The sequence below is a fragment of the Entelurus aequoreus genome, linkage group LG17 (genome assembly GCF_033978785.1).
Source record: "Entelurus aequoreus isolate RoL-2023_Sb linkage group LG17, RoL_Eaeq_v1.1, whole genome shotgun sequence".
Lineage (NCBI taxonomy): Eukaryota > Metazoa > Chordata > Actinopteri > Syngnathiformes > Syngnathidae > Entelurus > Entelurus aequoreus.
The window spans coordinates 5753023-5778022 of NC_084747.1; the positions used below are offsets into that span (position 1 = coordinate 5753023).

At 43.6% G+C, this 25000-nt stretch overlaps 1 protein-coding gene across 1 annotated transcript in view; it reads left to right on the top strand.

Moving 5' to 3' along the window:
• The first annotated feature begins 611 nt into the window (after positions 1-611).
• LOC133632195 (serine/arginine repetitive matrix protein 4-like) overlaps positions 612-25000 on the top strand; it is a 124757-nt gene continuing 100368 nt past the window's right edge. Inside the window, exon 1 of the mRNA XM_062024480.1 lies at positions 612-816. Within this exon, the coding sequence (XP_061880464.1) occupies positions 629-816 (188 nt within the window). The 5' untranslated portion in view covers positions 612-628. The remainder of the gene's footprint in view (positions 817-25000) is intronic.

The following is a 25000-nucleotide window of genomic DNA, read 5'->3' on the forward strand; positions in this document are numbered from 1 at the left end:
GCAAATATCAAATAATAATGGTGCTCACAGTGCTTGTACAGCCGCACTGAGGGCTGACCAAATGGAGCATTTTATATCTTTATTTGTCGGAGGGTCCATGGGAAGAACACAAAGAAGAAGCTGGAGGGAGAAGTGAAGTGATGATGATGGGGGGTTGTCATAGAGAGGATAAAGGAAGATGCCCCGTGTGCCTCCCCCCTCCCCTCCCCTCCCCACTAGCCCCTCCCTCCTTTGACGTCATTGGCCGAGACGCACAAAATAAGCGGCTCGCCGCTGAGCTCCTCGTTTCATTGTCACTCGTGCGCCCTGACGCCGTCAGACGCCACGCGAGGGCTCTCACTCTTCTCCCGAAACCGCTCGCCTCTCAGGACGGATCTCCTCCACCGGCAGCGCTCATTCATTCAAACTCTCTAAGCAGCAGATGTGAAAGGGAAACCCAATCCCACCCCCCGACCCCCCGCCAGGACCCCCTTTTTTTCTACCGCCACCCTCATCCGGGAGAACAATACCTCCACTTGGGAGAGGGTGGGCTTTTTGTCCCACTGACCCACAGTCTGGCTTCAGTACTTGGTCAGCTCCTCGGTCACGTTCCCATGCCCGTCTGGACGCTCTCCCCGGGATCCCCGCCATGATGCAAACGGAGACTTCGGTCCAGCTCGGCGCCTCGCTGACCCTGGAGACGGCGGAGAGCGCCGCCACCCTGCATCAGAAGCAGCTCTTTGAGAAGTTCTGGAAGGGGACCTTCAAGGCGGTGGCCATGCCCAGGCCGGAGAGCGTCATCGTGGCCAGCATCATCGCCTGCACCAGGCTGACCCGGTGAGTACGCCGCCGCAAACTTCTTCCTGCTCGGGTCACGCTTGTGGCGGTGGTCGGTCTGGAGGAACTAAGTCAGGAATCTTGGGACTATAAATTGTGTTCGGTGTTTGATGAAACACAAGCTACTATCAATGGAACACTAAATTGTCACAAAATCGTTGTGACACAAACATTTATTTAATGTTTACTAAATTGTACGTTAGCATCAACATTTTAAAGCTGAAATTCGTTACGATTGAAGACTTTTTCAGATGCTTGTAGTTAACATAAACGTGTGTTAAGTGTGTTAATTGTCTACCAGCTCACGTACGTTAGCTTTGTTGAAGTCTTATATTTACAATGTAAATGTAAGACATGTAAATCATAGATGAAGTGTTGGCTGTCCAGAGTCGGGACCCGGGGTGGACCGCTCGCCTGTGCATGGGTTGGGGACATCTCTGTGCTGCTGACCTGTCTCCACTCGGAATGGTCTGCGGCTGGCCCCACTATGGACTGGACTCTCACTATTATGTTGGATCCACTATGGACTGGACTCTCACACTATTATGTTAGATCCACTATGGACTGGACTCTCACACTATTATGTTAGATCCACTATGGACTGGACTCTCACTATTATGTTAGATCCACTATGGACTGGACTTTCACAATATTATGTTAGATCCACTATGGACTGGACTCTCACTATTATGTTAGATCCACTATGGACTGGACTCTCACAAGCCCTTTGAGAATTTTGTGATTTAGGGCTATATAAATGAACATTGATTGATTGATTGAATATTATGTTAGATCCACTATGGACTGGACAATTTTATGTTAGATCCACTATGGACTGGACTCTCACTATTATGTTAGATCCACTATGGACTGGACTCTCACTATTATGTTAGATCCACTATGGACTGGACTCTCACACTATTATGTTAGATCCACTATGGACTGGACTCTCACAATATTATATTAGATCCATTATGGACTGGACTCTCACACTATTATGTTAGATCCACTATGGACTGGACTCTCACACTATTATGTTAGATCCACTATGGACTGGACTCTCACTATTATGTTAGATCCACTATGGACTGGACTCTCACACTATTATGTTAGATCCACTATGGACTGGACTCTCACTATTATGTTAGATGCACTATGGACTGGACTTTCACAATATTATGTTTTATCCACTATGGACTGGACTCTCACAATATTATGTTAGATCCACTATGGACTGGACTCTCACACTATTATGTTAGATCCACTATGGACTGGACTCTCACACTATTATGTTAGATCCACTATGGACTGGACTCTCACAATATTATGTTAGATCCACTATGGACTGGACTCTCACTATTATGTTAGATCCACTATGGACTGGACTCTCACAATATTATGTTAGATCCACTATGGACTGGACTCTCACTATTATGTTAGATCCACTATGGACTGGACTCTCACTATTATATTAGATCCACTATGGACTGGACTCTCACAATATTATGTTAGATCCACTATGGACTGGACTCTCACTATTATGTTAGATCCACTATGGACTGGACTCTCACTATTATGTTAGATCCACTATGGACTGGACTCTCACAATATTATGTTAGATCCACTATGGACTGGACTCTCACAATATTATGTTAGATCCACTATGGACTGGACTCTCACTATTATGTTAGATCCACTATGGACTGGACCTTCACTATTATGTTAGATCCACTATGGACTGGACTTTCACAATATTATGCTAGACCCACTCGACCTCCATTGCATCCGGTCTCCCCTAGAGGGGGGTTCACCCACGTCTGCGGTCCTCTCCAAGGTTTCTCATAGTCATTGACATCCCACTGGGTTGTGAGTTTTTCCTTGCCTTTATGTGGGCTCTGAACCGAGGATGTCGTTGTGGCTTGTGCAGCCCTTTGAGATACTCGGGATTTAGGGCTATATAAATAAACATTGATTGATTGATTGACAATGTCCTTCAGCTCTATGAAAACACACACCGTATTTTCCGGACCATAGGGCGCACCGGATTATAAGGCGCACCGCCGATAAATGGTCTATTTTCGTTCTTTTTTCATATATAAAGCGCACCGGATTATAGGGCGCATTAAAGGAGTCATATTATTATAATTTTTTTTCTAAATGTCCAAAGGTATAGATGTGTGTGTCCAAGTTAAAAGAACTGTCTTCTTCTAATGGGTAACGTTTGCTGTGGTCTGGAACACTATGCCTATATGACATACAGATCATGTGTCATGAAACATGAAAAAAATAAACTAAATACTCAGAGGACATAAGTAAAGGAAATTAAATGAGCTCAAATATATCTACAAACGAGGCACAATGATGCAATATGTACATACAGCTAGCCTAAATAGCATGTTAGCATCGACTAGCTTGCAGTCATGCAGTGACCAAATATGCCTGATTAGCACTCCAACAAGTCAATAACATCAACAAAGCTCACCTTTGTGCATTCACGCACAGCATACAACGTTTGGTGGGCAAAATGAGACAAAGAGGGAGTGGCATGAAACACGTCTTTCTGTGGCAGCGTCGGAGAAAGTTGTACATGTAAACAAACTGTTGAGTCACAGTCCATACAACGGTGGGTTCAAGGGCCGCCGAAATTAGTAGGACAAAACGGCGCTCGCCATATACTCTCATCAGTGAAGCATAAACACAAACATATTAAACTGTGGTAGTTCTAACAATTAGGAAGGTTTGTGTCGTGTTTGTCCTCCTACACAAACCATATTACAACAGAAATTATATTTTTTACCCCATTTTCTTTCCATTCCCATACATTTTTGAAAACGCTCAAAGGAGCCACCAGGGCGCCGCTAAATAGCCGCGGGTTGCTGACCGCCTGGGTGTTGTAAATTGTCTTCGATGTTTACCCATACTCTTAAAGGCCTACTGAAATGAATTTTTTTTATTTAAACGGGGATAGCAGATCTATTCTATGTGTCATACTTGATCATTTCGCGATATTGCCATATTTTTGCTGAAAGGATTTAGTATAGAACAACGACGATAAAGATTGCAACTTTTGGTATCTGATAAAAAAAAAAGGCTTGCCCCTACCGGAAGTAGCGTGACGTAGTCAGTTGAACATATACGCAAAGTTCCCTATTGTTTACAATGATGGCCGCATGAAGTGAGAGAGATTCGGACCGAGAAAGCGACAATTTCCCCATTAATTTGAGCGAGGATGAAAGATTTGTGGATGAGTAAAGTGCAAGTGAAGGACTAGTGGGGAGTTGAAGCTATTCAGATAGGGAAGATGCTGTGAGAGCCGGGGGTGACCTGATATTCAGCTGGGAATGACTACAACAGTAAATAAACACAAGACATATATATACTCTATTAGCCACAACACAACCAGGCTTATATTTAATATGACACAAATTAATCCTGCATAAAAACACCTACGTCTTTGTTATGCTAACTCCTAGCTCCTCTGCTAGCTCCTAGCTCCATAGAACACGCCAATACAATTCAAACACCTGATCAACACACACAATCACTCAGCCCAAAAGACCGTTCACCTAACCCAAGGTTCATAAAGCTTATATATTTTAAAAAAGTTACGTACATACGCAAAAAAAAGTTGCGCACATACGGTCAAGCGATCAAATGTTTAGAAGCCAAAGCTGCATACTCACAGTAGCACGTCTGCGTCTTTGTCATCCAAATCAAAGTAATCCTGGTAAGAGTCTGTGTTGTCCCAGTTCTCTACAGGCGTCTGTGTACCGAAGTCAAAAGTCCTCCTGGTTAGAGTCTCTGTTATCCGAGTTCTTCCATCTTGACTGCATCTTTCGGGAATGTAAACAATGGTACTGTTGTTGCTGACTACGTTCGAAAAATACGTCCATTTCGCACAGACAACTTTCTTCTTTGCTTGCTCAGCTTCCTTCTCCATAATGCAATGAACATGATTGCAACAGATTCACGAACACAGATGTCCAGAATACTGTGGAATTATGAAATGAAAACAGAGCTTTTTCGTATTGGCTTCAATGTGGAATGCATACCCGTGTTCCCCGGGCCACGTCACGCGCATACGTCATCCTCAGAGGCGTTTCGAACCGGAAGTTTAGCGGCAAATTTAAAATGTCACTTTATAAGTTAACCCGGCCGTATTGGCATGTGTTATAATGTTAAGATTTCATCATTGATATATAAACTATCAGACTGCGTGGTCGGTAGTAGTGGCTTTCAGTAGGCCTTTAAGTTATCATCAAACTTCAGGAACACTTGTATGCTTGGTAAGCTTCTTCGTTGAAGCCTCTGAATAGTCTTCATTGTTTACCAAATCATGAATGTTAGGACCATAGGGCGCACCGGATTATAAGGCGCACCTGCCGATGAATGGTCTATTTTCGATCTTTTTTTATATATATAAGGCGCACCGGATTATAGGACGCATTAAAGGAGTCATATTATTATTTTATTTTTTTCTAAATGTGAAAGACTTCCTTGTGGTCTACATAACATGTAATGATGGTTCTTTGGTCAAAATGTTGCATAGATGATGTTTTACACATCATCTTCAAGCCGCTTTCTGACAGTCTCTTCCGGATGCACCGTTTTGTTGGCGGGTCATATTTACGTGGCCTCACCTTCGGCAGCGTCTTCTCCCCATCATCTTTGTTGTAGCGGTGTAGCGTGCAAGGACGGGAGTGGAAGAAGTGTCAAAAGATGGAGCTAACTGTTTTAATGACATTCACACTTTACTTCAATCCGGAAACAACAACAACGCCCGTGAAAAATCGTCCGACCGGAACTTTCTAATAACTAAAGTTCCTTGGGTGAATAATGTAAACTCACTACACCGGTATGTTTTAGCGCTTTCATGGCGAGTTCACTGACAGATATAAGTAAGAACTTTACACTACTTTATATTAGAAATGGCAACAGTGGAGGATGAATGTCTCATAACAAGAAGATAGAGAAAAAGAAGAAGCTTATCGTCTATGGCAGTCTTTTTCAACCACTGTGCCGCGGCCGTGAGATACAGTCTGGTGTGCCGTGGGAGATTATCTGATTTCACCTATGTGGGTTAAAAATATTTTTTGCAAACCAGTAATTAAAGTCTGCAAATGATGCTGGGGTGTGTCTCTCTGACTTTTTGTCCTATGGATGAACGACCTGGTCTAAGCTAGCATACGATCGTCCAAACTGTCTGGCTACTTGCGTCGTGACTTTATGTCCACGACGTCGCGTTTCGACTCGGTCATTGACCCGACGCGCCATAGTCGGACTCGCCTGGCTGACCTTTGAACGATGTTGTGGCACCCTTCGTCAGCTTCCTCTCACGCGCAATCAGACGAGTTAATGAGGATTAGGACGGCCCATTTCATTTGAAGTGTCAGCAGGCAGCAGGGACGCTGAAGCACATAACGGGCCTTTAATGGCGGCGGGACGTGGGTATGGAACCTAACCGCCGCCAGAAACAACCAAAACTGAGCCGTATTCTCTTTGTAAAAGTGGAAGCCTTTTATATGGGTCTCACTCATCAGTCCCTATAAGGTCACCGTGTTCTTCTTATTACTAAAAAGTGCCCTTTTAGGTCATCAATGATCTACTTGGTTTACCACTTTTGTTGACAAAAGGGGTCATTTTTATGAAAATGTGCTCCCTTTCTGTGGACATGGGTTGTAGTACAGATCATTTACATTTGACCCGAAACCAGTACCTGTGCGGTTCGTTCTCCCAGGATGCAAACGGACGACTCCGGACAGGACGTGCAGGTAGGAACATGATTTAATCTTGAAAATAACGCAAAGTACCAAAAAACTGAAAACAAGCAAAAGGAATAATGTGCTGATCGCACTCGAAACTAAGCTACCACTTAGCATGGACTGGAAGACAAGCAAACTTACGTGACGAGAGCATGAAACTATGGCATGGAACACTCACGAAACTGTGGCATGAAACAAACAAGACTTACCAGTAGGTTGCGTGAAGACGTGAAGGACGCCAGGCCGACTGACTGGCAAAGGCAGGCTTAAATAATGCCTGTGATTAGTGCTCGGGTAGCAGGTGAGCGGGCGAACACTAATCAGAGACAGGTGAACACAATGAGCAACCATGGCAACCAAAACAAACTCCGAGGGTGTCACAAACAGGAACTAAAGGAGTCCAAAACTAACAGAAAATACAAAAACATGATCCGGACCACGGATCATGACAGTACCAAATCAATACTTACTCCTTCATTCCGCAGTTCGATTCAAGAACTGCTTCATTCCGCACTACATCCAGCTATTGATGCTATTTGTCTATTACCTGACCGCTTCTATGTTAGCTACCTCTTTTTGTTTGTAATGTTTATTTTCTGCTGGATCTACTGATGTCGGATGAAACAAAAATGGAGCTGTTTGGCCACAATACCCAGCAATATGTTTGGAGGAGAAAAGGTGAGGCCTTTAATCCCAGGAACACCATCTACCATCAAGCATGGTGGTGGTAGGCAAACAGAAGAATGTAAACACAAATACTCACAAAAAACGATGTCATTTAAGAAAAATCATACCTTATCGCTCACAAAAGTCACCAGTAATTATGCAGGAGCCCCCAGGAGGGCATGGACCTTGGTTCACTGAATGAGTGAGTGAGGTTCACCAATGTACACACTGGTGTAACCTACCTGGTCCAGCCCCTGCATTTGTTCCGGCCGGGACTCGAACCTGGTTGCAAGCGTGCTAGTCGCCGAGCTAAAAGCCTGAGCACGAGCTCTCAAGGTGTTGGGGATTGAGGTTTGTTGACCTCCACGCTGGCACAACCGCACTGGCTGGCCTCATTTCTAGTTGTTGCTTATGTTTTTTTAATCTAATGGTATCTCCATTTGGGTTGGGCAGCACGGTGGGAGAGGGGTTAGTGCGTCTGCCTCACAATACGAAGGTCCTGGGTTCGATCCCCTGCGCTCGGGATCTTTCTGTGTGGAGTTTGCATGTTCTCCCCGTGACTGCGTGGGTTCCCTCCGGATACTCCGGCTTCCTCCCACCCCCAAAGACATGCACCTGGGGATAGGCCCCTCCCACCTCCAAAGACATGCACCTGGGGATAGGCCCCTCCCACCTCCAAAGACATGCACCTGGGGATAGGCCCCTCCCACCTCCAAAGACATGCACCTGGGGATAGGTTGATTGGCAACACTAAATGGTCCCTAGTGTGTGAATGTTGTCTGTCTATCTGTGTTGGCCCTGTGATGAGGTGGCGACTTGTCCAGGGTGTACCCTGCCTTCCGCCCGATTGTAGCTGAGATAGGCTCCAGCACCCCCTGCAACCCCGAAAGGGATAAGCGGTAGAAAATGGATGGATACGTGGATCATACTTGCCAACCCTCCCGTTTTTAGCGGGAGACTCCCGGTATTCAGCGCCTCTCCCGACAACCTCCCGGCAGAAATGTTCTCCCGACAAACTCCCGGTATTCAGCCGGAGCTGGAGGCCACGCCCCCTCCAGCTCAATGCGGACCTGAGTCCGCTTTCCCACTATATAAACAGCTTGCCTGCCCAATGACGTCATAACTGTAGAATGATCGAGGGCGAGTTCTTGGTTTCCTATGTGGGTTTATTGTTAGGCAGTTTCATTAACGTCCTCCCAGCGCGGTAACAACACACAACAACAGCAGTCACGCTTAGTCTACCGTAAAGCAGTTCGTCTGCCGTAAACAGCAATGTTGTGACACTCTTAAACAGGACAATACTGCCCTCTACTGGATAGCCTCCAGAACACTGAAATTCAAGTATTTATTTTATTTATATGTATAATAAAATAAATATATATATATATAGCTAGAATTCACTGAAAGTCAAGTATTTCATACATATATATATATATATATATATATATATATATATATATATATATATATATATATATATATATATATATATATATATATATATATATATATATATATATATATATATATATATATATATATATATATATATATATATATATATGAAATACTTGAGTTGGTGAATTCTAGCTTAAATATATTCCCCTCTTAACCACGCCCCCAACCACGCCCCCCCAACCCCCACCTCCCGGTATCGGAGGTCTCAAGGTTGGCAAGTATGACATGGATGCTTTTGGGTTGGAACCCATGCGTTGAGGGTCATGGTCACCCACCCACGGAGAGATCTGGTTTCCAATTGCATATCCAGGTGTGTTAGTCGGATTAAGGTGTTTCCATGGGTTGTAGGATGCTTATCAAGAGCCGATATATGAGCAAACCAATTTGTTGCATGGACTGTGATACCCCCGGAAAACTGGGTAGGAGGCACAGCAGCTGTCTCCTCGGCTTTCGACAACCCTCCAGTGGTCCTCGCCGGCCCGCAGAAGGTTTGACAGTGATGCTGATGGCGAGCGGAGAGCGCCGCCAACTAATTTGCCGCGGAAGGCAAGGACTTTTTCAGGGGGGGTGATACAGATTCCGAATAATGAGGGGAAACTCCGTAAATAAACACCAAGACTTGTAAGGATTCAGCTTTTTCCTCGCGTACTCTGGCCTGGATTGGACCATCAGGACACGTCGCCTCAGGCCTCCTCTCCTTGTGGAAACATCATTATTCACCCAGGAGGACTGCAGGGGGAGGGGGCGGGGGAGGGCGGGAGGGGACAGTTGTCACACCGACATAATAGAGGCGGTGAAAGAAGACGTTTCACTTCTCCTGCTGGAGAGTATCTAAAGTTTTCTTTGTGTGTGTGTTTGTTTGACGGTCTCATCTGTGGCAGATGGCGTCCACAAAAGAGTGCGCGTTGTGTGTCTCAGGCCTGCCCGTTTAACAATAAAGAGAGTAAAACGCCTTGGAGGTGTTTGTGCAGTGACATCACCGTTGGGATTATTCTTCCACCAAGTGGCCAAAACGAGGCAAAATGATATTTATGCCAGCCTTACTCTCGCAGTCTGCTCAGGTACTTTGGCTGAAAATTGCTTAGTTCCATCACCCACTTGTGGTCGCGGAGAGGGGGTGGGGGGGTGGGGGGGGCTAACACTGCTCTGTCCAATGTAATAGACGCCGTATATTACATACCACAGCGGGACATTAAGGAGAGGAGCAGGGGGACACAAACGTCAGCGACAGGAGCTAGCCTAGTTATGCTAATGCTAACATAACACTGTCGTTTCAACTTCACGCTGGGTTAGCCCATACTTGCCAACCCTCCCGTTTTTAGCGGGAGACTCCCGGTATTCAGCGCCTCTCCCGACAACCTCCCGGCAGAGATTTTCTCCCGACAAACTCCCGGTATTCAGCCGGAGCCGGAGGCCACGCCCCCTCCAGCTCAATGCGGACCTGAGACTGAGTGGGGACAGCCTGTTCTCACGTCCGCTTTCCCACAATATAAACAGCTCGCCCGCCCAATGACGTCATAACATCTAGGGCTTTTAGAGAGTAGAGTGCACAACTGCGCGCACAACAAGGAGACGAAGCAGAAGAACGAGGAAATTACAGACATGGCGACGCCGTCGACGAGCAAGATGAAGAAATACGCTTGCGAGTTCCAAAACGAATGGCAACAAGAATTTCAGTTCATCCAGGACAGTTCGAAGGGGAAGGTGTATGTTCCCTGTAAATTTTGTAGAACAGACTTCTCCATTGAACACGGTGGCCGAAATGATATACTCATCATGAACGGAGAAGTTAAACAGGACAATACTGCCATCTAATGGATAGCCACCGGAACACTGAAATTCAAGTATTTCTTTTATTTATATGTAAATAAAATAAATATATATATATATATATATATATATATATATATATATATATATATATATATATATATATATATATATGAAACATATATGAAATACTCGAGTTGGTGAATTCTAGCTGTAAATAACCACGCCCCCAACCACGCCCACGCCGTTGAGGTCTTCACCGTATCCCTGGCTAGGGGGGGGGCAGTCAGGTACTAGGGGTTAACCTCCTAGTGCCCCAAGACTGCGCGTGCACGGTTTGGAGCGTGTGTATAAAAAATGGCGGCGGCTGCGATGACCCGCCTATCGATTTGGAGAGATGTGGCGCGCTCCGCCGCTAACTTGTGAAACGACGTCGAGCCGCCGTGATGGATGGCGGCGACCGTGCCCGTTAATGGAGAGCTCAAAAATAATCTCTCTCTTTCCTCTCCCTTAATAAGATGTTGGAGGGCAGCAGACGCCTTCTCTGTATTTAAGAGTCCACTTCCTGTAATATAATATCGTGTTGGCGTGCCCTCAATGCTCCAAAGGTTGCATTGTTGATGCTCTACTCGCATGTTTGTGCACTCTCAATTATTAATATTATTATTGTCAGTGTTACTTGTGTGGAAGTAGGCATTCAGAACATTCACTTTTGGAAATGCTCTAGCTCGATGCTAATTTACATTAGATATGCCATCGGCATGCTACCGATTAGCATTAGCAGTTTTACATGGCGATTTCAACACTTCCAAATGTTGTCATGGAAACTACAACCAGTTTGCACGTTACAATTAAACAGCTGGTGTGTAAGAAGTACAATACCTACTGTATCAACACTTTGTAGGGCTCAACAAAAGAAGTAGGAATTCAGAACAGACACTTTTCAAAAATGCTCTAGCTCGGTGCTAATTTACATTAGATATGCCAAGCGGTAGAAAAATGGATGGATTGATGGATGCCAAGGTCATGCTACCGACTAGCATTAGCAGTTTTACATGGCGATCTCAACACCTTTAAATGTTGTCATGGAAACTACAACCAGTTTGCACGTTACAATTAAGCAGCTGGTGTGTAAGAAGTACAATACCTACTGTATCAACACTTTGTATGACTCAACAAAAGAAGTAGGAATTCAGAACAGTCACTTTTCAAAGATGCTCTAGCTCGGTGCTAATTTACATTAGATATGCCATCGGCATGCTGCCGATTAGCATTAGCAGTTTTACATGGCGATTTCAACACTTCCAAATGTGATGGAAACTACAACCAGTTTGCACGTTACAATTAAACAGCTGGTGTGTAAGAAGTGCAATACTTACTGTATCAACACGTTGTAGGGCTCAACAAAAGAAGTAGGGATTCAGAACAGTCACTTTTCAAAGATGCTCTAGCTCGATGCTAATTTACATTAGATATGCCAAGCGGTAGAAAAATGGATGGATTGATGGATGCCAAGGTCATGCTACCGACTAGCATTAGCAGTTTTACATGGCGATTTCAACACCTCCAAATGTTGTCAATGAAACTACAACCGGTTTGCACGTTACAATTAAGCAGCTGGTGTGTAAGAAGTACAATACCTACTGTATCAACACTTTGTAGGGCTCAACAAAAGAAGTAGGAATTCAGAACAGTCACTTTTCAAAGATGCTCTAGCTCGATGCTAATTTACATTAGATATGCCATCGGCATGCTGCCGATTAGCATTAGCAGTTCTACATGGCGATTTCAACACCTCCAAATGTTGTCATGGAAACTACAACCGGTTTGCTCGTTACAATTAAACAGCTGGTGTGTAAGAAGTACAATACCTACTGTATCAACACGTTGTAGGGCTCAACAAAAGAAGTAGGAATTCAGAACAGTCACTTTTCAAAAATGCTCTAGCTCGATGCTAATTTACATTAGATATGCCAAGCGGTAGAAAAATGGATGGATTGATGGATGCCAAGGTCATGCTACCGACTAGCATTAGCAGTTTTACATGGCGATTTCAACACCTCCAAATGTTGTCATGGAAACTACAACCGGTTTGCTCGTTACAATTAAACAGCTGGTGTGTAAGAAGTGCAATACCTACTGTATCAACACGTTGTAGGGCTCAACAAAAGAAGTAGGAATTCAGAACAGTCACTTTTCAAAGATGCTCTAGCTCGATGCTAATTTACATTAGATATGCCATCGGCATGCTACCGATTAGCATTAGCAGTTTTACATGGCGATTTCAACACTTCCAAATGTTGTGATGGAAACTACAACCAGTTTCCACGTTACAATTAAACAGCTGGTGTGTAAATAGTACAATACCTACTGTATCAACACGTTGTAGGGCTCAACAAAAGAAGTAGGAATTCAGAACAGTCACTTTTCAAAGATGCTCTAGCTCGGTGCTAATTTACATTAGATATGCCAAGCGGTAGAAAATGGATGGATGGATGGATGGATGCCAAGGTCATGCTACCGACTAGCATTAGCAGTTTTACATGGCGATTTCAACACCTCCAAATGTTGTGATGGAAACTACAACCAGTTTGCACGTTACAATTAAACAGCTGGTGTGTAAATAGTACAATACCTACTGTATCAACACGTTGTAGGGCTCAACAAAAGAAGTAGGAATTCAGAACAGTCACTTTTCAAAGATGCTCTAGCTCGATGCTAATTTACATTAGTTATGCCAAGGGCATGCTACCGACTAGCATTAGCAGTTTTACATGGCGATTTCAACACCTCCAAATGTTGTCATGGAAACTACAACCGGTTTGCTCGTTACAATTAAACAGCTGGTGTGTAAGAAGTACAATACCTACTGTATCAACACTTTGTAGGGCTCAACAAAAGAAGCAGGAATTCAGAACAGTCACTTTTCAAAGATGCTCTAGCTCGATGCTAATTTACATTAGATATGCCAAGCGATAGAAAAATGGATGGTTTGATGGATGCCAAGGTCATGCTACCGACTAGCATTAGCAGTTTTACATGGCGATTTCAACACCTTTAAATGTTGTCATGGAAACTACAACCAGTTTGCACGTTACAATTAAACAGCTGGTGTGTAAGAAGTACAATACCTACTGTATCAACACTTTGTATGACTCAACAAAAGAAGTAGGAATTCAGAACAGTCACTTTTCAAAAATGCCCTTGCTCAATGCTAATTTACATTAGATATGCCATCGGCATGCTACCGATTAGCATTAGCAGTTTTACATGGCGATTTCAACACTTCCAAATGTTGTGATGGAAACTACAACCAGTTTGCACGTTACAATTAAACAGCTGGTGTGTAAGAAGTACAATACCTACTGTATCAACACTTTGTAGGGCTCAACAAAAGAAGTAGGAATTCAGAACAGTCACTTTTCAAAGATGCTCTAGCTCGATGCTAATTTACATTAGATATGCCAAGTGGTAGAAAAATGGATGGATTGATGGATGCCAAGGTCATGCTACCGACTAGCATTAGCAGTTTTACATGGCGATTTCAACACCTTTAAATGTTGTCATGGAAACTACAACCAGTTTGCATGTTACAATTAAACAGCTGGTGTGTAAGAAGTGCAATACCTACTGTATCAACACTTTGTATGACTCAACAAAAGAAGTAGGAATTCAGAACAGTCACTTTTCAAAGATGCTCTAGCTCGGTGCTAATTTACATTAGATATGCCATCGGCATGCTACCGATTAGCATTAGCAGTTTTACATGGCGATTTCAACACTTCCAAATGTTGTCATGGAAACTACAACCAGTTTGCACGTTACAATTTAACAGCTGGTGTAAGAAGTACAATACCTACAGTATCAACACTTTGTAGGGCTCAACAAAAGACAAGGCTGGCACTTTCAACTTAATGTTAGAGACTACTTTCTGGCTAGCCTGCTCAGTGGCCTTTTGAGCCTGCTCAGTGGGTTGAAATTGGGGGTTAAATCACCAAAATGATTCTCGAGCGTGGCTACCGCTGCTGCTCACTGCTCCCCTCACCTCCCAGGAGGTGGAACAAGGGGTCACATGCAGAGGGTAATTTCACCACACCACTTTAACTTTAACTAAGGCCTATACTAAACCTAAACACTACTGCCATCTAACAATTTGGAAGTCTAGTACTGTACTGTACTATATCGTATAGTAGACTATATAATATAGTACAGTACAATACATGCAAATGAGACACAGAGGTGTCAGAAAGCAACTGGATTAGCACAGCAATAAATGTTAAATAAAAAAACATTTAAAAAAAACAACAACATTTATGAAAACATTTGAACACACACACAAAACTACTGGTAATTGGTATTGTTGAGCAGCTGTTTCCATTCCCAGATACCACAAATCGGTACCGTATCGATCCAAATGTGAAACCCTTGACGCAAGTGCTTCAATTAACGCTATTCAATTACCTCCAATACTTGCCAGGTGGTACACAAAAAGAAAACTACAACCAGGGTTTAAAATAGTTTGCTTAAAACTGTGGCTGTAGGCAACTTCCTGGTGCTGTTTTTCAATTGACGCCACAAGACAGCAGTGGCTAAAATCTTGGTTTTAAATGCTCTTTACTACAACATTAGTTATGTTGCTCATACTGTATGACGGTAAATGAGAGCCACTGCTTGTCCACTTTCTCATGCACTCTAAATCATTATCAAAGATCACGCAAATAGGCTGTGATTATTTTCAATCATCACCTGCTTTCAATGAACTCTACTAATAATAGTTGCTAAATCATTTCAATAGATTCATTTTTTGTCTTATAGAAAGTGTAGTCCAACGAGTAAAGGAGACTATTTTAAAATGAGCGGTCGCCCTAAGAGGCGTATTTTATCCATGAGGAGACTGAGGGCAGCTGCAGCAAGGTATTGATTCATTAATTGAGACTTTTATTAGTAGATTGCACAGTACAGTACATATTCCGTACAATTGACCACTAAATGCACTGCAAAAACTGAAATCTAAGTAAGATGAAACATCCCAAATAAGGGTGATACTTGCTTATTTTCTGTCTGATAAGATAATTCTTCTCACTAAGCAGATTTTATGTGAGAATGTTTTACTTGTTTTAAGGGTTTTGGTCCTACATGATCTCAGTTGCTGAGATTTGATGAGCTATATTGAGTAAAACATGCTTGAAACTAGAATATCAACTGTTGCAAAGCTGTGTCATCAACACTCACAAGTATAAAACTGCTTTTTTAAAGTAATCATTTCTTACTTCAAGCATGAAAAAAGAAATCATGATGCCGAGCGCATATCATTATGTCAAGATAATGGCACTAGCATTTACTTCATTTAAGAATATTTTTCAACATATTGAGCAAAAAGGTCTCGATTTTTTTCAACCAAGAAAAGTGCACTTGTTATTAGTGAGAATATACTTATTTTAAGGTATTTTTGGGTTCATTGAGGTTAGCTAATTTTGCTTGTTTTGGAAAGTCTTGACATGCCAAATTTTCTTGTTCTATTGGCAGGTAATTTTGCTTAGTTCGAATAAAATACCCCTCATTTTTATATTTTTTGTTCTTGTTTTTGAACACTGACTTTTTGCAGTGTGGTAACACCCGAATAAGTTGTTCAACTTGTTTAAGTCGGGGTCCACGTTAATCAATTCATGGTAACATGAATTAAAATGAAGCTATAAATTCTTACTTAAAAAACAAAACAAAACACACACACAAAAATAACATTTCCGAGTCCAGCTTGAGTAAAATTGAGCAAGCAGAAGCCGCTTGAATCAATCATCAGGACACATTTGACCTTTAATTTGTTCTGTGATGCCTTTTATTTTGAAATATTAGCCCAAAACAAACGCGGCCAAAAGTAAATGGAGGCCATTTGTCTCCATGACGAAATATTGATTTCTTGTTTTTAAAAAAAAAAAAACTTTGTCTCTGTAAATGTATCATCTCCTTTTATGCGCTGATGCTTTGGAATAAAAAATAAAAAAAAGGGCCACGCGGTAATGATGGCGAGATAACATCGCGAGTCAAACGCGCTACAGTTGACTGGCTCGCGAACGTGTATGGATTCATGCGGAGAGTTTGGCTCAATTCATTCTCCTGAGCATTTCTTTCTGGGAGATGAAAGCAGAGTTAAACATTTCCTTCTTCCACGCTGTGCAGCATCTAGCAGGGAACCTTTCATGGACAGGAAGTACTATGGCGATGTGAGTCAAGTTCGTGTAAATGACAATAAAGGTCTGGGGCCGTACTTATCAAGCTTCTTAGAGTGCCATTTTACACTTAAGTCCTGAGAATTTGCGAAATTTAGTCCTACTCTCAAACTTAAGAATAAAAGTTTTTTATCAACGTTCTTAAGTCTAAGAATCCCTCCTACTCTCCACGATATTTAAGAGACCTTCAGAGGTGTCTTAAGTGGTTAGGAGTTGCCAGCAGGGGATGGCACTGAGGCGAGAGAGACGTGCGCGAACGTTCAGGGAACGGAACAATGTTTTGTTTTTTTGATGACGAGCAGCTGATCAAACGGTATCGTTTAGACAGAGCGGATATTATTTTTGTCACAGATTTAATACTTTTCGATTCCATGTTGATTTCTGCATGTGGCTGCAGTGGGCTAGTATATATAGAGCCACCCACACCAGTTTCAAATTAGTTGCCTAATTATTGAATTGGAAAGAAAATGTTATGACAGTAGCGTATGTGTGTGGCCGTGAGGTGAGTGACGTCAGTGAGTGTGTGGGCGATAGAAGAGAGGGAGCGGTAGCGTGAGTGCCGGCGGGGACTAGTTTGTTTTGTATTATTTTGTAGTTTATTGTCAAAATATACACTCCCATTGTCCACTTAAATATTTCCAAGATATTTCTTTATTCTTAGACAACGGATTCCCTTCCGTGATTGGTCATTTCTATGGACACAGAAATGACGTCACCTAAAATTGCGTTTACGGCACATAGTAATGTCGTAATTCAGCTCTGAGTGTGACACTTAAGATTCAGTCCTACACTTCGCTGAAAGTGTGAGTAAGACGCTTGATAACTAACTTTTAAGTGCAGCTTTCAGCGAAGAATTTATTTACTCTTAAGTCAACTCTTAGCAGACTTCTTAGGAGTAATTCTAAGAAGCTTGATAAGTACGGCCCCTGATCTACTAAAGTTGTCACGTTGTGTAAATGGTAAATAAAAACAAAATACAATGATTAGCAAATCCTTTCCCACTTATATTCAATTGAATAGACTGCAAAGACAAGATATTTAACGTTCCAACTGGAAAACGTTGTTATTTTTTGCAAATATTAGCTCATTTGGAATTTGATGCCGGCAACATGTTTCAAAAAAGCTGGCACAAGTGGCAAAAAAGAGTGAGAACGTTGAGGAATGCAGAGTGGGTTTTAAGAATAGACTAAGAGGAGAAGTATTGCGGAAAGAGATTATTCTAGATTGTACCTAATGTCATGACTGTTTTTATTGACTATTTTATTGATTATGGGACAAGCAGTAGAAAATGGTGGATGGAACTTTTTTCGTCACTTACTGTTTGTCTTTGGTACACTAATGTATATATTTTAGGCCATTGGTTCTTTGTTTTTTTGTTTTTTGCAAAAATATATATATATATCTATTTTTATATTGCTCTTTTTATCTTTGGTATGAACAATATTATGTAAACTCGAAGTTATTGTTATTTTTTTGGTTCTTTGTTGTTGCTATTTTTGTATTACAACATTTTATTATTTGATCATGTTGTACTGCATTTTAATCTTTTGTTTTGTGATTGTGTGATGTTTTTTGCCTGGACCCCAGGAAGAATAGTCTCCACTGCGGTGTAGACTAATGGGGATCCTTAATAAACTCAATAAACTAAATAAATAAATTTGGAACATCCCACAGGTGAACAGGCTAATTGGTGAACAGGTGGGTGCCATGATTGGGTATAAAAGCAGCTTCCATGAAATGCTCAGTCATTCACAAACAAGGATGGGGGCGAGGGGTCACCACTTTGTCAACAAATGCCTGAGCAAGTTGTCGAACAGTTTAAGAACAACATTTCTATTGCAAGGAATTTAGGGATTTCACCATCTACGGTCCGTGATGTCATCAAAAGGTTCAGATAATCTGGAGAAATCACTGCCAGAAGCCATGATATTACGGACCTTGGATCCCTCAGGCGGTACTGCATCAAAAAGCCACATCAGTGTGTAAAGGATATCACCACACGGGCTCAGGAACACTTCAGAAAACCACTGTGAGTAACTACAGTGTGTCGCTACATCTGTAAGTGCAAGTTAAAACTCTACTATGCAAAGCGAAAGCCATTTATCAACAACACCCAGACCTTCGCTGGGCCCCGATGCTCATCCAAGATGGACTGATGCAAAGTGGAAAAGTGTATTTATACATATGCAGAATATTTGCAAATTATTAGACCGCCCACAACAGTAGATGATGCAAATGTTAGCATTTAGCAGTCGCACTGTGATTTATCAAGACTGAAATTGTTTTTGCGGCCTCTGTTTTGCATCTATATTTAGAACTCCGCCTACTCAGTGAAGTGAAGTGAATTACATTTTATATAGCGCTTTTTCTCAAGTGACTCAAAGCGCTTTACATAGTAAAACCCAATATCTAAGTGACATTTAAACCAGTGTGGGTGGCACTGGGAGCAGGTGGGTAAAGTGTCTTGCCCAAGGACACAACGGCAGTGACTAGGATGGCGGAAGCGGGGATCGAACCTGGAACCCTCAAGTTGCTGGCACGGCCACTCTACCAACCGAGCTATACCGTGGTTAGAGTGTGAGATCGGTAGGTTGTGAGTTCAAATCCCGGCTGAGTCATACCAAAGACTATAAAAATGGGACCCATTACCTCCCTGCTTGGCACTCTTCATCAAGGGTTGGAATTAGGGGGTTGAATCACCAAAAATTCTTACCGGGCGCGGCCACAGCTGCTGCTCACTGCTCCCCTCACCTAGTGTGTGTGTGACAATCATTGTTACTTTAACTTTAATGTGCAAACTGGCACATCCATCCATCCATTTTCTACCGCTTGTCCCTTTCGGGTCGCGGGGGGGGGGGGGGGGGGGGGGGTGCTGGAGCCTATCTTAGCTACAATCGGGCGGAAGGCGGAGTACACCCTGGGAATGACGTTAAAGTGCATCCGGCAGTGGAGGCTCCTCTATGGGTTCTTGGGGCACGAGGAGGTTAACCCCTTTACTACTGCCCCCTAGCCAGGGATACGGCGGAGCAGGCGGAAGACGGTCGATTTAAGAACTACCACAACGGCTGCGATGGCGGAAGAAGGCTGCAGCAGAAAAGGGTCCCCAGTCGTCTTGGACTCCATGCCACTGGACCCTGACCCTGTTCTGTCAAGGATGGTGTGGTGACTGTCTGTGCACCAGTCTCCCCACGTTCAACTAAGTCACGCACAGGCATCCTCCATAAAGGGATACACCCCTACCAGGAGGGTCGTCATACTCGTCCGAGTGACCGCCGATGACACCCTTGCAGGGCCAACACAGATTGTGAGATTGTGTCGTTGTGGCTTGTGCAGCCCTTTGAGACACTCGTGATTTAGGGCTTGTGACAGTTCCCGGCTGTCGTGCAGGTTCTCAGGACCACCAAGGAAGGACATTGTCGAGCAGGTTTGAACTTTTCTTTATTCTTTCAATAAAGCTGCGTCTTCTTGCTCCGGGTCGCTTTTCAGCTCCACCTGGCTCTGCTCGCTTCGCCGTCTGCTTTTTAGCACCACGTCCTTGTCTCCGTCCGGCTCCCGGTCTCTTGCGCGCTGCGTCTGCTTCGGACTCCCCAACTCTCTCTGCCCCGTCGTTCTCGGCTGCCGCCCTTTTACACACTGAGAGGGGATTACTCAATTGTGCCCAGGTGCGCGATCCACGCACCTGATATTGTGTGTGACGCCTCGCTGCTTGCTCGCCGTCCACGCCTCCTCGCCGCCATCTTGGAGCGGGCTCCGGTGTGCCCTGCCTCGCTGTCGGACTGCCGGCCCCGCCTCTCCACAGGGCTATATAAGTAAACTTTGATTGATTGATTGACACTCACATTCACACACTTGGGCCAATTTAGTGTTGCCAATCAACCGAACCGGAACTGGCACAGCTACGCATAAACGGGGGCAATCAGTGCAGTACCCCTTCAAGTATCATAGCAGCAGATCCTCTCCCGTGCTGGAAGAGGCCATTTCTACCCTTCACGGTGGTTGCAGGATTGGAGCGGCCCGGACCGACGTCGTTTTGGCATTTCTCCCTTTCTGAGCGTTTTTATTCTCTGGGCAAGATGGAATGAAATGTGAGGACTGCGCTGACTTTTGGGAGATGGTCCTCTTGTCAGCTCAGACTTCTTCCAATGGAGTGGAGAAAGGCCAAAAAACTCATTTCGATGCCACTCAGCGAGCGTCAGGTTATGTTTCTCCGCCGTCCTCTCAAAGCATAATTGATTGCTCTTGTCATTTTCATCCCTTTTTTTTTTAGTTTCTAGTCGAACCAGACGACTGTTCCAAGATTCTGTCCTGCTGCTGCTCTCATCTTCTGTTTAGCTCCCTGTAATGGATGCACGGCATCCATGTGGAACAAAAGCAAATGGACTGGGCACGAATTTCAACATCAACTTTATAAAAAAGGAAGAAAATCTTGGTTATTTTCCACATTAAAACACATTAACTGACGAGCATGAACATGTTTGGCCTGGAGAAGTCCAGAAAGGCAACCTGATTACAGTAGAACTTGCTTAAAGGCCTACTGAAACCCACTACTACCGACCACGCAGTCTGATAGTTTATATATCAATGATGAAATCTTAACATTATAACACATGCCAATACGGCCGGGTTAACTTATAAAGTGACATTTTAAATTTGCCGCTAGACTTCCGGTTCGAAACGCCTCTGAGGATGACGTATGCGCGTGACGTAGCCCGGGGAACACGGGTATGCCTTCCACATTGAAGCCAATACGAAAAAGCTCTGTTTTCATTTCATAATTCCACAGTATTCTGGACATCTGTGTTCGTGAATCTGTTGCAATCATGTTCATTGCATTATGGAGAAGGAAGCTGAGCAAGCAAAGAAGAAAGTTGTCGGTGCGAAATGGACGTATTTTTCGAACGTAGTCAGCAACAACAGTACACAGCCGGCGCTTCTTTGTTTACATTCCCGAAAGATGCAGTCAAGATGGAAGAACTCGGATAACAGAGACTCTAACCAGGAGGACTTTTGACTTGGATACACAGACGCCTGTAGAGAACTGGGACAACACAGACTCTTACCAGGATTACTTTGATTTGGATGACAAAGACGCAGACGTGCTACTGTGAGTATGCAGCTTTGGCTTCTAAACATTTGATCGCTTGACCGTATGTGCGCAACTTTTTTTTGCGTATGTACGTAACTTTTTTAAAAATATATAAGCTTTATGAACCTTGGGTTAGGTGAACGGTCTTTTGGGCTGAGTGATTGTGTGTGTTGATCAGGTGTTTGAATTGTATTGGCGTGTTCTATGGAGCTAGGAGCTAGCATAGGAGCTAGGAGCTAGCATAACAAACACGCAGGTGTTTTTATGCAGGATTAATTTGTGGCATATTAAATATAAGCCTGGTTGTGTTGTGGCTAATAGAGTATATATATGTCTTGTGTTTATTTACTGTTGTAGTCATTCCCAGCTGAATATCAGGTCACCCCCGGCTCTCACAGCATCTTCCCTATCTGAATAGCTTCAACTCCCCACTAGTCCTTCACTTGCACTTTACTCATCCACACATCTTTCATCCTCGCTCAAATTAATGGGGAAATTGTCGCTTTCTCGGTCCGAATCTCTCTCACTTCATGCGGCCATCATTGTAAACAATAGGGAACTTTGTGTATATGTTCAACTGACTACGTCACGCTACTTCCGGTAGGGGCAAGCCTTTTTTTTATCAGATACCAAAAGTTGCAATCTTTATCGTCGTTGTTCTATACTAAATCTTTTCAGCAAAAATATGGCAATATCGCGAAATGATCAAGTATGACACATAGAATAGATCTGCTATCCCCGTTTAAATAAAAACAATTCATTTCAGTAGGCCTTTAAGTCTGCAGTAGTTCCTTGTTTGACGGTAGGAAAATCAATTTTCATGAAGCGGCATTCTTTCGAATAAACGGAATATTTTCATAATAAGCGATAAAAAACACTTTTAAATTTTGGTTATGTCTTATAGTCGTGAACTAACACCCATACGGTCATCTTTTCCACTTGCATGCAGATCGTCCAAGTGCCATTGATGCTTCCAGGTAAACATTTTTTGTCACACTTTCTGTGATTCCTCTCAGTTGGAACTGAGCTCGGATGTGCTGAAACCATGGGCGTAGGTTGTTTTGTTAAAAGTTGGTTGGTTTGATTGTCGCGGCGAAGCTTGCACAGACATTAGCCCTTGTGTGGTGTTCGGGTCTGTGGGACCCGTTTTCATTTTTTATTAAAAGAAAAATGATACAATTAATTAATTTTTCAAACTGAGACTCACTGACTTTGGCTCATTTTCTGTGAAGAACATATATCAGAATACATATTTAATGACCACACACCCTACACATTTCTATTACATATAAGATGTCCGGGTCCACTGGACCCGGGGCTAATAGAAGGGTGGAAATTGATGTTCTGTGTACCACACACACACACACACACACACACCCACACACACACACACACACACACACACACACACACACACACACACACACACACACACACACACACACACACACACACACACACACACACACACACACACACACACACACACACACACACACACACACACACACACACAGCAGGCCTAGACAGGAGGAGGACAGAGTGTAGGTACACAGAACATCAGAGGGTCAAATGTGCGAGAAAATGAGAGCAGACAGTGTTGACAAACAATGTTGAAACCTTGTGTGGGAACCGCAGGTGCAGAAACACAAAAGAAGAATCCCTGTGGGATGCAGAAACTGCCAGATAAATTTTTCCGTGCAACGTTCATATTGTTGTTACTCAGCCAGCGTTTGTGGGTCTGATGGACCCGTTGCATTTTGTGGCTTTTAATGCCTCACAATCAAACACTTTTATGTTAAAATACTGAACAGATGTTTACCTCATCCCAATAAACATCTGTTCAGTATTTTAACATAAAATTGTTTGATTGTGAGGCATTAAAAGCCACAAAATCCAACGCTCCAACAGATGTTTACCTTATCCCAATAAACATCTGTTCAGTATTTTAACATAAAAGTGTTTGATTGTGAGGCATTAAAAGCCACAAAATGCAACGGGTCCATCAGACCCACAAACGCTGGCTGAGTAACAACAATATGAACATATAATATGCAGTAATTCCTTGTTTGACGGTAGGAAAATACATTTTCATGAAGCAGCATTCTTTCGAATAAACGTAATATTTTCATAATAAGCGATAAAAAAAACACTTTTAAATTTGTTTTAGCATTGGTAAAGTCTTATAGTCGTGAACTAACACCCATACGGTCATCTTTCCCACTTGCATGCAGATCGTCCAAGTGCCATTGATGCTTCCAGGTAAACATTTTTTGTCACACTTTCTGTGATTCCTCTCAGTTGGAACTGGGCTCGGATGTGCTGAAACCATGGGCGTAGGTTGTTTTGTTGAAAGTTGGTTAGTTTGATTGTCGCGGCGAAGATTGCACAGACTTTAGCCCTTGTGTGGTGTTCGGGTCTGTGGGACCCGTTCTCATTTTTTATTGAAAGAAAAATGATACAATTAATTAATTTTTCAAACTGAGACTCACTGACTTTGGCTCACTTTGGCTTCTGCGGATAAGCGGAAGAAGCTGGATGGATGGATGGATGTTTGAGTAAAGTCAAATATATTGTGGGGGTTATTTTTGTTTGTCTGTTTTTTTATGCATGGGTTATTTCAATTCCACAGTCCTAGGACGCTGGAAGAGAGGGAAAAAAAAAAAAAAAGCAGTTTCAAAATAATTTTTCCTGCTGACTGCACAGCAGAAGGTTTATGCTAATGCCAGCACGAGCGTTCCTCTCCTCCCGCACCTGCCCGCACCTGCCCGCACCTGCCCGCACCTGCCCGCACCTGCCCACACCTGCCCGCACCTGCCCGCACCTGCCCACACCTGCCCGCACCTGCCCACACCTGCCCACACCTGCCCGCACCTGCCCGCACCTGCCCGCACCTGCCCGCACCTGCCCACACCTGCCCGCACCTGCCCGCACCTGCCCGCACCTGCCCGCACCTGCCCACACCTGCCCGCACCTGCCCGCACCTGCCCACACCTGCCCACACCTGCCTACACCTGCCCGCACCTGCCTACACCTGCCCACACCTGCCTACACCTGCCCGCACCTGCCTACACCTGCCCGCACCTGCCTACACCTGCCCGCACCTGCCTACACCTGCCCGCACCTGCCTACACCTGCCCGCACCTGCCTACACCTGCCCGCACCTGCCTACACCTGCCCGCACCTGCCTACACCTGCCCGCACCTGCCCGCACC